We start from the raw sequence: 12,873 nt of genomic DNA, 5'->3' as shown, positions 1-12,873 counted from the left end.
TCAAATTGGGGATGTGATTATGAGTAACAAGGAAGCCCAAAATAGGAGCTGCGGTAGAACCCGGTGTCATGGAGGAGACGGTGCTGGGGATGGCAGGCTGCAGGGATTTGGGCAGGGGAAATTCTTCTTCATTGTAATGTCCCACCATTATCATGACTCAGCGTTTTTCTGCACGTGTGCTCCTCTCTGTTTGCGGGCAAATTGTTTTTACATTTCTAGTTGAATTCCAGAGAGAGGGAATCTGATTGACCCAGTTCATCTTTTAACACCTAGCTGTGACGTAGGCCACCCTAATTACAGCAGCCTATTGCAGCAGCCTTAGAATCCTTGACTGCCGATTTAAAAAACAAAACAGCTTAGTTCTGCTTCCTGGAGCATGAGGCGATGAGTGTGGCAGCTAGGAAAATAAGTTGGGCATGACAAGCTTTTATGATGATAGATAGGGTTTTGCATACCCTCCTTCATTGCCTCCTGGGAGAATAGCCCATATCCAAAGTTGCTGTCACTGGAACTACAAAAGAAAATGTCTACCCTCTCTGAGCCTTCTGCCCCTGGCCCTGTACTAAGCAGCTGCTCCTGCCATTAGTCTCACCTCTTGGGGGGGAGGGGGAGCCAGGGCCAAGGAGAGAGCTGGCATCTCCTGGGCAGCAAGCACAGCTGCACTACCACTGTTGGCAGAGACATCTGGGGCAGAGGCAAGGAAAGCAGCCAGCTGCAGATGTTGGACAGGAGACTGGCCACGTGGCTCTGAAACTGTTCGGGCGTCGGCGACGCTGGCAGTGGCATGGCGGAAGCTGTCATGCGCAGCCCACTCGGGCAGCCAGCTTCAGCTCTGGCAGTCCACGGGCACAGGCTCCAGGTGAGCAGGAACAGTAACAGGCATGCGTATTATGTGAGAGGGACGCATGCCTCGCGCTCTGATGGTTCCCACCCACCTGAGTGAGTGTACTTCTGAGGGGCTGTTGGTCCTGGCGATCCTGTCTTTTCCTCTGCCCTGGCCAGACTGGCTGGACTGCTGGTCCTGGTGGTCAAGGTCATGCAGTTGTGGAAGTTTATGCTAAATACCAACGTGGTTTGTGACGCTGGCAAAAATCAGGCCACACCGGGAAAGAGGGCTCCACTGTAAATGGACAGAAGTAGGTCGCTGTGAGGCTGCAGTGCTGGATTCACGGCATCTGTTTCTTTTCCCTTCAGTTTGTCTCAGGCTGGCTTTGGAAAGGAAAGTTTTCAAACTTCACATTCCCCCTCCCCTCATAGCATAACTTGAATGGAAATAAGTCAGTGTTGTTTTAGGCCCAGATTCCAAGCTTTTCCACCTTTTAAGTTACATAAACCGATCAAATTGGGAAGCTAAGGCCTTTGAGCCTGTCCTTAACCTTTTGCAGGTTCTAAGCTTTTGAGTAATACTTTGTCCTCCACCCCTTTTTTTTTAAGGCAGGTCTGGCTTGCAGTATTCACACTCCTTGGTCAAGCCTATGTTTTAATATTTGACCGATGGAAGTTTTACTCTCGGGAAGGATTTTCTTATAGAAACACAGAAGCTGCACTGCAGAGCAGCGGGAGGGGGCTTTTAGTCTTGTCCTATTTTGACAGATGGAGCGGCATCCTCTTGGCCATTTAAAAACTGAGCATGCCCCCAGTTTAAATTGTTTTATTAAACACTTATCTGAAGATGAACTATAAGAGTTAGTCTTGCCGTATCCGGTTTGGCTCAGTGGATGGAGCATTGGCCTGTGGACTGAAGAGTCATAGGTTCGATTCTAGTCGGGGGTGCATGCCTGGGTTGTGGGCTTGATCCCCAGTAGGGGGCGTGCAGGAAGCAGCCGATCGGTGAGTCGCTGTCATCATTGATGTTTCTGTCTCTCTCTCCCTCTCTCTTCTTCTCTGAAATCAATGAAAATATATTTTATATATATATATATATATATATATATATATATATATATATATATATATATAAAGAGTTAGTCTTTGTCCCAGCCAGTGTGGCTCAGTGGTTGAGCATCCACCTATGAACCAGGAGGTCGTGGTTCAATTCCGGTCAGGGCACATGCCCAGGGTGCAGGCTCAATCCCCAGTAGGGGTCATGCAGGAGACAGCCGATCAATGATTCTCATCATTGATGTTTTTATCTCTGTCTCCCTCTCCCTTCCTCTCTGAAATCAATAACAATATATAAAAAAAAGAGAGAGAGCCTTTGATTTAAAAGCATCTACAGTTTCAGGGACGGGACAGAAAGGAGTAGACAGTAGGAATGTCCAGGCCATGGGACAAAGTCTGAGGCTGAGCAGGCACACAAACAGCAAGGACATCTTACAGTCTGTCACAGCAGTGCCTGCTGTGTTATGCCCGGCAGAGGAGCTGGAAAGGCAGGGAAGCCAGACTCACTCCTGACGAGAACTTTCTTTGGAAGAGAGCAGGTTTCAGGAAGTGAAGTGGAAGGGACACATTGGGCAGGCTGAGGCAGAGAGGTTGTGTTAGAAGAGTGCGTAGCTTGGGACAGGACTTGCTGGCAGTCATTGGAGAAGGGCTAAGCTATGAGCAAGTGAGAGCAAGAGAGGATATGTCAGTTGAAATTTTGATATGGGAAGCTGACTGAGAGGATCTGGTGAAAATTTTTGAAAGCTGAGAACAAAGCTTTGGGTTGTCCTTCACAATATAATGGATAGCCCTGACCGAGTAGCTCAGTTGGTTGGGGTGTCATTCTGATACCCCAAGGTTGTGATCCCGGGTCAGAGCACATGCAAGAGTTGGCTAATGAATGCATAGATGGGTGGAACAAGTCGATGTTTCTCTCTCTCTCTCTTGCCCTCTCTCTCTCTGAGGTCAATAAATAAAAAATAATAACCTTAGCCTTGAGAAGGGGAAGTAGTGGCACAGAGAAAACCCATTGACAGCATTAAGAACTCAGAGGAGTAGTAAAGTGCAAGGGAGAGGAGAAATTAGATTGTCAAAGTTCAGGCAATATCCAAGGCCAGACTAAACTGTCATCTGTAGGAAAGCATTCGCTGGGTTAAAATGTAGCATTTGCCAGTTGTCTCATGCTGAGTGAGGGAGAGAACAAGCAGTGGGGCAAGAACTAGGTATTTGTGGACTCAGATGTGGGCACCAGTAGCTACTATCTAGATGACATTGAGCCAGTGACTTAATCTCTGAACCTCAGTTGACTCATCTGAGTTAATACTGCTCAGGGTTAATACTACTTGAGATATTAAAAGGATTATGTGAGACACAGACACCCATGCACCTACACAGTACTTAGGTTTAATAGATGCGGAATAATATTAGCGTCCTTCACCCTGATGAAAATGTAATGCTCAGTCATAACAAAGCTGCCCAACTGGTTTGACCGGTCCCCTCCCACACCTGTAGTCTGGTCTCAGTTTTCTTGGTCAGGTGCTTGTTAGAACTGACTATGACTAGAACTGACAGATTGGCAGATTTCACAAAGACCTCTTTTTATGGGGACTGTGTGGTTACATAAAAAAAGAGCAGACTTTAAGCCCGACTGCCCCAGGTCACTGCCCTGGACTGCAGGACTTTACTAAGAACACAGGAAGTACATTTCCAATTTCAACTCGGAGGTGAGTCTACCCATCAGATTTATTTTCTTGTTCATTCCTACCTTCCCCCCACCCCTGCCTGCCAAGCAACTAGCCCACAAAGCAACAGTTATTAGTGTAACACAAAACAGGCAAGAACCAAAATATTTGAGCCTCAGCCCTCTGGAGTAAGTATAGTCAAAGAAATACCATTGGTTCTGAATGCAAGGGAATGTTTAGGAATCCACGGACGTAGGCAGCACCTACGGAACCACTCTACATTCGCAGCGTAGGCTCATTCCTTCCCTGGGGATGTGCTTCATCCTTTTTTCACCTGTGTCATACCATGAAGGTCTGGCTTCTGTGCCACCCCCTACGGAAAGTCTTTCCTGATTTTTCTAGCCATGTCTTTCCTGGGAAAGTCTGTCTTCTTTCTGTGAAGTTCAGTTCATTTGGAAAAACAGTGAAATGTGGGTGTGTTTTTTTAAATGCTTCTTTGGGCCCTTCATGCATTGTTCCTAGATTAGAGCTCTTTCTGTGCTTATTCTTTCTGGCCTTCTTGCACTAGCCTTTACATTCCTTGAGAACAAGGACTTGCTGTCAGTATCCCCCTGCAGTGCCCAGGACACGTGGTTAAGTGTTCAGAATGTCCTAGAGATCGATGTTCTCTTCCGAGAGGAAAAGGAAGGAGGAATCCAGTTCAGAGACCGACCGTATTCTCCAGGCAGCAGGCAGGGGGTTGGTGAGCTGCGTTCTCTCTTCGCACCCGCTGCCCCCAACCCTGTATTCTAACTGATGAACTCTGCTCACTGCTTTCCAAATGAGCCGATCCTTCGACCTTCCAGTGCCTTGGCCTGTGCTCTTTCCTGACCTTGGAGTGCCCTTCCTGCCTGGAAAAGTAATTCTCCTCCAGCTCAGAGATGGCCTTTGCTCTCTGACCGCCCATGATGTTTGGATGCCTCTGCTCCATTTGTCTCTCCCCAGCGTCCTGTGGGACATACCCCCAGCGTAGCACTTTGCATGCTGTTTTTTAGTTATTTATTTACAGGCTGAGTTTTTCTAGGGCAGGGCTCTTCCTTAGCTTCTTCGTCTTTGCAGCTTCGGTGCCTAGCATCATGCCTTGTACCTCCTAAATATTTTTGGTGCCATTGAATTGAATCCAAAGACAAAGACTCCTGAGGCAAACCAGGTAAATCCTCTGACCTAAAAGCCAAGGTCAGAGAGAATGTTTGGAACAGACTTCCTGTGCCAAAAAAAAAAAAAAAAGTCTGAACTCAGGCAGCTCTGGCTCGGGAGATGCCCTTCATGTCTCTTTAGGAAGGTCACAGGAAAGCAGGGAGCCTGGACTCTGTGTGAGGAGAGGTTTCTCTCTCTGTTCAAACCGTGGATCGTCCTCCTGGGGCTGATCTCCCTTAATCAGAAGCCGGCCGTTGCTTGATCAGCCACCGCTTTCTGAAGGCAGCCGCAGGTCAGGGCACAACCCTGTGAGCTGGAGTAGTTTTCCTATTGCAGTCGATATTGAAACATATAAATCACTAAGAGCAAGTTAGTTGCCTTTAAGAACCATTTCTAAAGACCACACACCTCTTTGGAGAACAGGAGAGTGTATTACCCTCTTCTTCATTAAGACCTCGTGATTTTTCCTTTTTTTCACAAATCTTTATTTTAAAAATTTCAAACCTATGAAAAAAATTATAAGAATAGTATAATGAAGACCTATGTAGCCATCCTCTAGCTTCACCAGTTGTTAGCATTTTGCTACATTTGCTTTCTCTCTTTTTTTTTCTATTTGTATGAGTATTTATACATATATATATATATATTTAAATATCTTTGTTGATTTCAGAGAGGAGAGAGGGAGAAAGAGATAGAAATATCAACGATGAGAGAGAATCATTGATTGGCTGCCTCCTGCATGTCCCCCAATGGGGATCAAGCCCACAACCTGGGCATGTGCCCTCACCAGAATCAAACTGTGACCTCCTGGTTCATAGGTCGATGCTCAAGCACTGACCCATGCCAGTTGAGCTATCCTATCTAATAAAAGAGTAATATGCAAATTGACCATCACTCCAACACACAAGATGGCTGCCCCCATGTGGTCACAGATGGCTGCCCCCATGTGGACACAAGATGGCCGCCACAAGATGCCCAGCAGGGGAGGGCAGATGGGAGGGGCCAGGATCCACTGGGATCGGGCCTAAATGGGCAGTCGGGCATTCCTCAAGGGGTCCCAGATTGGAGAGGGTGCAGGCTGGGCTGAGGGACACACACCCCGGTGCACGAAATTCGTGCACTGGGCCTCTAGTACATGTATATTTTTGATGGATCTTCTGAGAGTAAGTTGTAGATATCAAGACCCCTCCTAAATGCAGTAGCATGTCTCCAAGAAACATCCAGATTGTTCCCGTAATGTTTTTTTAGAGCTGTTTTTTTTAAAATCCAAAATCCAGTCAAAGTCTAGCCTTGCATTTAGTTATATCTCTTTACTCTCCTTTAAACAGTTTCCCAGGCTTTTTGTCTTTTGTATCATTTGAAGAGTCCATGCCAGATGTTTTATAGAAGATCACTTAATTTGGAAGTTTCTGATTGTTCCCTCCTGATGAGATTCAGGTGAAACCCTGTTAGCAAGAAGACTGCACAGGTGATGTTCTACACGGAGAGACACAGCACGGGACGGACGCAGGGCCGGGGTGTCAGTTGCCCTGTGGTTGCTGATGTTGAATTTGATCGTTTGGTTAAGGTGTTACCTGTCAGATTCCTCCATTGTGAAAGTACCTTTTTCTCCCTTTGCCATACTTATCTATGAAGTGATGCCTTAGGATTACATGAGCAACCTGTATCCCCAGCCCAGATTCACCCCGTGGTTTTGGGATACATTGCCAATTCTTGCTGAAGTTGGTTATTACCGTTACGGTGATATTCATTTTACTAAAATCCGATTTAATTCAGTGTTATCTGCTCTCTACATCCCCCAGAGCCTTCCTTCTAAATATTCAAACCAATAAGCATCTTTACTAAATAAGAAAGTTCGATTGACCTAAATAAAACTAAACCTGAACTTCTCCTGCTTATTTTGAAATTCATCATTTCAACTCTTCTCAATAGAGTTTTTATGGGCTTTAGAGCAACTATATCTACCTAAGGCCTTAAATTTTAGGACAGAAGCACAGGTGACCACTTCTTGCTACTAAAATAATTGTTTATTATTATTTGCTGTCACTCTTGTGATAGTTAAACGGTCACTGTTACAAAGTGACAGTAAATAATAAACTGGCAAGTCCTTATTCTCTAGTGATAGTGAAAATTTACCGTAGCGTTTTTAGGTGAGGCTGTGTAAGTTAATGAATGGCTAAAGAATGAGAGCTTTGGAAGCTGACCTAGATGTTAAACCTCAGTTTAATTTTTAGAGTTTAATCTGTGTCCCTTAACCGCTTGGAGTTCCGGTTTCCCCATCTGTACTAGTAAAATGGCAACAATGACAACTGTATTTACCTTATAGAATTACAGTGAGGAGGGGGAGAAGAGCTAACGGATGTGCAGTATTTATTAGCAAAGGGCCTGGCACATTGGAAGCACTTAGTATCTGGTGTTCGTGGTGGTGAAGTTCATGGTGATGGTTATTTGTACTAGGGATCCATTTAAAAATTATAACACGCGAAATTATGTGTTTAAGCACTCGTGACGCTTTGTTTTTGAAAGGTAGCCAAGAGCATTTTGAAGGTTGTTTTACTTAATGTGTTCTCAGGTATTAAGAGGAAAAGATCTTTTAATTAAATTTTCCCTTCAAAAACATGGCCAAGTAAAATGGGATTTTTCTAATTTAGTGCCCCCCCATACCTTCCAGTACCCCTCTACCCCAGGGCAGTGCGTTGGTCGGTCCAGGCTTGTCCAAAAATCCCTCGCTGTTCTACCTTCCTCCCCAACCCGTTTGGCACCAGTGGGAAAGCAAGCAGTCTTCTGCCATCTCTTCTGCCTGCGACCCAGGGTCGTGATGGTGACGGGGCCGAGTTCCTCCTGCTACCCCCAGCGCCCAGATTGCCCCCCTCAGACTGGCTCTGAGTTGAGGGCCTCTTGTCGCTCACCGTGTCTCCAGAGCCCCCGCATACTCGTGGGGCATTTGGGGAACAAGGTCACACTCCTGAGACGTGAGGAGTTTTATAATCCTGTTATCTCTCTCTGGCTCAGAGGGGAGGGAGTTTATGAATTTTTGGGCAAGATTTTTTTATACCTTTCAAACTAATAGGAGAACCTTCCATCATAGTGACAGTTTGAGGAACTTGATTTATAGGTGTAATAGGCTTTTATTTAAAGGAATGTATTCCCATCAGCAAATAATACCACATCTGATCATTCTCTCTCCTGCTGGGAATGGCTAATGATATATGAAAGCACATGTTCAGTTGCTTTGTTTACAGTAATATTCAGCCTGTCATTCAAAAAAACTTTGGTTTTCTTTAGTATTAGATGACTGCCCTTTACTCACCAAATGCTTGCAAATGCAAAGTAGAAAGTATATGTCATTAACTTGAACTCTAATTTTGTAATGAGACATATGCAAAATTGAACTTAATTTTACATAGCACATAAATAACTGAAAATGCAGCAAAATAAAATCGACCCTTGCATGATATCCTAGTTTACAAAGCATCTTTACATATATTATCTCATAACCTACATTTCTATAAGATAATCAGGACACGTATTTTCTTCATTTTACAGAGAAAAGAGCCAAGACTTACAGATTTTAAGTCAATGTTCAAGTTCGTAGTTTCGCCAGTTACTAGGTGACCTTGAATAGGTCTCTTAATCACTCTGCGAGTGCTTGCCCTGTAAATCAGCATTTAAAAGAGTGCCTACCTCCCGGGTGTGTGTGAAGATGAAATGAGTTAGTACGCATAAGGTGCACAGTCGATGCTCACTAGATGGTAGCCATCAGCTGTTATTACCACACACAGTAAATGCTGGACTTAGACCCAAATCCAGGCCTTCTGACTCCTAGTCCAGAACTCTTTTCATAGTACCCTGTGGAATTTGCCTCTTAGTAAATCATTGATTTAATTTCTATCTCCAGTTGACCTTGTTATTCTTGAAGGGATTTTTTCCCACTTTGTTTACTTTGACCTTACATTTCTGAAGAGCAAGAGGGAAATGTGTTTGAAGGAGTCTTCCTTCCCGTTTTTGTTTTTGTTTCAATCCTCTGCATTCTATTGTCCTGCTGGTTTGCTTGGCCTAGAGGTATCTACCAGAAGGCGTTCTAGTTGGTGAAACTATCAGAAAGCCGTTTTCATGAGTGGCTTGGGGTGTTTCTGGTGTATTTTGTTTTGGTTGGAAGGCCTTTTCATCTGGTGCCCGGTTCAAGTCGGAACCAATGCAGGATTTGATGTGGGAGATGGTAGAGGGCGGACAGTGATGGGCAGGAAAGGCGCAGTCAGCCTGGTGGCCTTCCAGAGCAAAGAGCTGGAGGCCACCCCAGCTAAATGATCGCACCCCATCCCCAAGCTCACTGAGTGTGCCGCATTCCAGGCCATTTTTTAAAATCCTCGTCTGAGGATATTGTTTCCATTGCTTTTCAAAGAGAGTAGAAGAGAGGGAGGGAAGGAGAGAGGGAGAGGGAGAGGGAGAGGGAGAGGGGGAGAGAGAGAGAGAGAGAGAGAGAGAGAGAGAGAGAGAGAGAGAGAGAGAGAACGAACATCAATATGAGAGAAACATCGATTGGTTGCCTCCTGCACACACCGCGACCGGGGCTGGGGAGTGAACCAGCAACCAATGTACATGCCCTTGATCGGGAATCGAACCCGCGACCCTTCAGTGTGCAGGCCGATACTCTAGCCACTGAGGAACACTGGCCAGGGCCCCAGGCCTTTTTGATGTGCCTGTGCATAGGGTACACAGACAAGGTTCTTCCAAGAACAAGATAACCAGCGTGCCCCTCAGGACCTCTGTGGAAGATCACTTCTAACCTGGTGAGGCAGGAGGTTGGAGAGCACCAGCCAGTACCTCCTCTTTGTGATTTTTGCATTTTCTAACTCACTCATCTCTAATATTCTCTTTGGCAAGTGGAATTAGTGTTTTCACATTAAGTGAAAGTACTGAATTTTTAATAGATTCCCTGGGGCTTGTTTGATACTATTTCGGGAAGAGAAACACTATGAAGAAATGATGTATTATCTTTTCTAGTTTCACCGTTAGGTTTTGTTTTTCTTGCCTGGCCACCTGCCGAATCCTCTGACCCGGCTAGCCTGGGAGCAAAGCCCAGAAAACAGCTCTGGGTCCTACCACTTAGGCAGCCTCCCTCCGGCACCCACCTCCCCGCTCCTGGAGGCTTGGTGTCTCCCGTGTTTGTTGGCTTCTGCCTGTTGCAGTGGTCACTCTTGGTGTGCTGGGTAGTACTTGACCTTTTTCCCGTTATGTTTACTTGGATGCTCTGGATAGTAGATGAGGAGTTTGGAAAAGGGATTTAAAAAAGAGCACCCATCATTCATTATCCACTGCCAACGTTGTTACGTGCTGCCCAGGGCTCCAGAGAGCTTTGCTTCGAGGCCCGTTGATTAACGTCTTTGATGTACGAGAATCTTCTGAATATGAGGGTTCTTATCCCTTCCTCTACTTCCATCTTCCTGGCACGCAACGCACCAGAGGAGAATCGTGTTGGTGATGGTCTCCTTTGAGGTCCTTAGCAGGACCGGGAGTGGAGACGACAGCTGAGAGACTTAGCCAAGCTAGAGGGGTTGCAGAGAGGTTGAACAGTTGAATGCTCAGGCTTAGACTAGCTCATGATGGGCCCTTGCTCAGCTGTCATTCGTGAGTGCCAGTGTGGCAGAAAGTGGCATAATTGGCCCCTTGATCATCTGTTGTCCTCTTTGAAGTCTCTGCTGATTCTCCCAAGTCAGAGTCCTTACTCCTCTGAGGTCCCACGGCACCTTCTGTCCCCACGTATCTCCCTCAGTTTTGTAGCTAGTAGTTCATTGTCTAAAATGTCTGTTTCTTCTACTACAGAAGTCTCTTTGACAGCAGAGACCTCTCATTTATCTCAGTTTTATCATAATTTATAGATTGTATCCCACTTGTCAAGTTGCTCAGCATTCTCACTGAACTGCACTGAACTGAACTAAGCTGGCTGTGTCCATGGAAACGCTGCCGTTAGTGTCCTGTTTGTAGATTGTGTGCTGTCATGAGACAGGAGAGTATCCCTGGAGAAACATCATCATCAGAAGTAACACACTAGCCTATTGTGTGGTTTTTGTTTTTGGACAAGTTTTGTTGAAATATAATTCACATGCCCTAACTGGTTTGGCTCAGTGGATAGAGCATCAGCCTGTGGACTGAAGGGTCCCAGGTTCGATTCCGGTCAAGGGCATGTACCTTGGTTGCGGGCACTTCCCCAGAAGGGGGTGTGCAGGAGGCAGCTGATCGATGTTTCTAACTCTCTATCCCTCTTCCTTCCTCTCTGTAAAAAAAATCAATAAAAAAAATCAATAAAATATTTAAAAAAAGAAATATAATTCACATACCCTATAGTGCCTCCATTTAAAATGTATAGTTCAGTGGTTTTCAGTATGTTCACAGATGCCATCACTACAGTTAATTTTTTAAAACTTTCATCATCCCAAAAAGAAACCCTGTACCGATTCCCTCCAGCCCCCCAGCCCTAGACAGCCACGAATCTATTTTTTGTCTCTGTAGATTTGCCTCTTATGGACATTCCATGCACATGGAATCATACCATATGTGGTATTGTGTGCCTGGCTTTTCCCCCTCAGTGTGATGTTTTCAAGGTGCACGTATCAGCGCTAAGGCACGGTAGTGTGTATAGAGCACCTAATACAATGCCTGGCAAGCGAGGGTCTCAGTAACTATGACTTCCCTGTGTCCCACTTCACGTTCGTAGATTTTAGTCAGCGTTGGCCAACGTAAAGCAATAGGTAACGCTGTACGTGGTGTTCTGAGTTCAGTTTACTGATTCCTCCCCACGCCCTTTCTTTTTGTTCTCCCCAAGGCTATGCCTTTCTGCTGTTCCAGGAGGAGAGCTCAGTGCAAGCTCTGATAGATGCCTGCCTGGAGGAAGACGGGAAACTGTACCTGTGCGTGTCCAGCCCCACCATCAAGGATAAACCGGTACGTAGCATGCAGCCAGCTGTTGCTTTTCTAGAGCACATGTGCCACTGGACTAGCTGACAGCCCCTCCTTGTACTGGGAATGCCGGTAACGGGGATCCTCTTACCCGGGGTGACCTTGCTGTGCAGTGGAGCTGGACTGTCGTTGATGGGACGCTAATAGCAAATTACTCAGTATTTCGTTTTATACCTTTGGGACCGCATGTAAACAAATGTGCCCTTGTCTTTCACTTTACAGCTCTTTTAAGCTAATTCCTATTCAGAGTCTCTTAATTGAAGTAAATAATGCTCTTAATGGTTTTGGCAGCTGGTTTGTATTATTATTTCAGATCAAGGACAGGAGTAATTTTTTTTTTAAAAGACCATAATTGTCAATGTTTATGTGCCTTTGAATGCGAGGCATTGTGCTGAGTACCCACAGCTGGCTAAATCGAGCCTCTGGGCCAGGAGTGTACACTGTACAATGGAGAGTTGGAACAGGGCAGGGGAGGGGAAGGACAGGGAACGTGGACCCCAAACCATCAGCAAATGTACCCTAGTACAGTGTGTGGTTACTGAACCAAAGAGTGTCAGTCCTTGGGTGAGAGAGGAAGACTGCTTCCTTTCTCCTGGCAGCGTGGGTATGAGTGGAGAAGGGGCAGACCTATGTTGTGAGCAGAAGAAAAGAACTCAGTTAACATGGAAGAAGTAAGGATCTGTGGGACGTTGGGAGGGGTGAGTTTGTGTGTCGAGACTTGGTGCTAGGAGAGGGAAATAGAGTACAAATAGCGATGTGGTCCAAGGCATGGATCTTCCTTGGGGCCGGCCTGCAGCATCCCCTGTAAGACTTACATCAGAAGAGGGGGGCTCAAAAAAAAAAAAAGAAGAAGAGGGGGGCTCGCTTGGCAACTAGATGCACTCTCAGAAATGTGCATGGGGGGGGAAAGTTGGGGTTGGACATAAAATTTAGAGTCTTGTGTCTAGCATTTACATATCTTCTTGGCTGTGAATAAAATCACCTAATCCTTGCTGAATCTTGGTTTCCTCGTCTGTACAATGGGAAGAATAATGGTCCCTCTCTGGGATGTCAGGCTCAGAAAAGAGGAAAACGAATGTGAAAACATTTGGTGAGGTGAGGTACTTGTGTAACTGGATGGTGTTGTTAGTCTACCATAGTGCTTTTGGATTTAGAAACGTGAGGATGGAGCTTATCTACATGGTAACATCTGTTGAAA

At 45.6% G+C, this 12,873-nt stretch overlaps 1 protein-coding gene across 7 annotated transcripts in view; it reads left to right on the top strand.

The window, feature by feature from the left end:
- The window catches only part of CPEB3 (cytoplasmic polyadenylation element binding protein 3), a 180,239-nt gene that overhangs the window by 124,349 nt on the left and 43,017 nt on the right, over window positions 1-12,873 (top strand). For all 7 annotated transcript variants that reach the window (XM_079793468.1, XM_079793471.1, XM_079793470.1 and 4 more), the window contains exon 7: window positions 11,542-11,660. In XM_079793468.1, coding sequence (XP_079649594.1) covers window positions 11,542-11,660 — 119 coding nt within the window. The remainder of the gene's footprint in view (window positions 1-11,541; window positions 11,661-12,873) is intronic.

Source organism: Cnephaeus nilssonii, assembly GCF_951640355.1.
Source record: "Cnephaeus nilssonii genome assembly, chromosome: 16".
Classification (NCBI taxonomy): domain Eukaryota; kingdom Metazoa; phylum Chordata; class Mammalia; order Chiroptera; family Vespertilionidae; genus Cnephaeus; species Cnephaeus nilssonii.
This window is presented reverse-complemented; position numbering and strand designations above follow the sequence as displayed.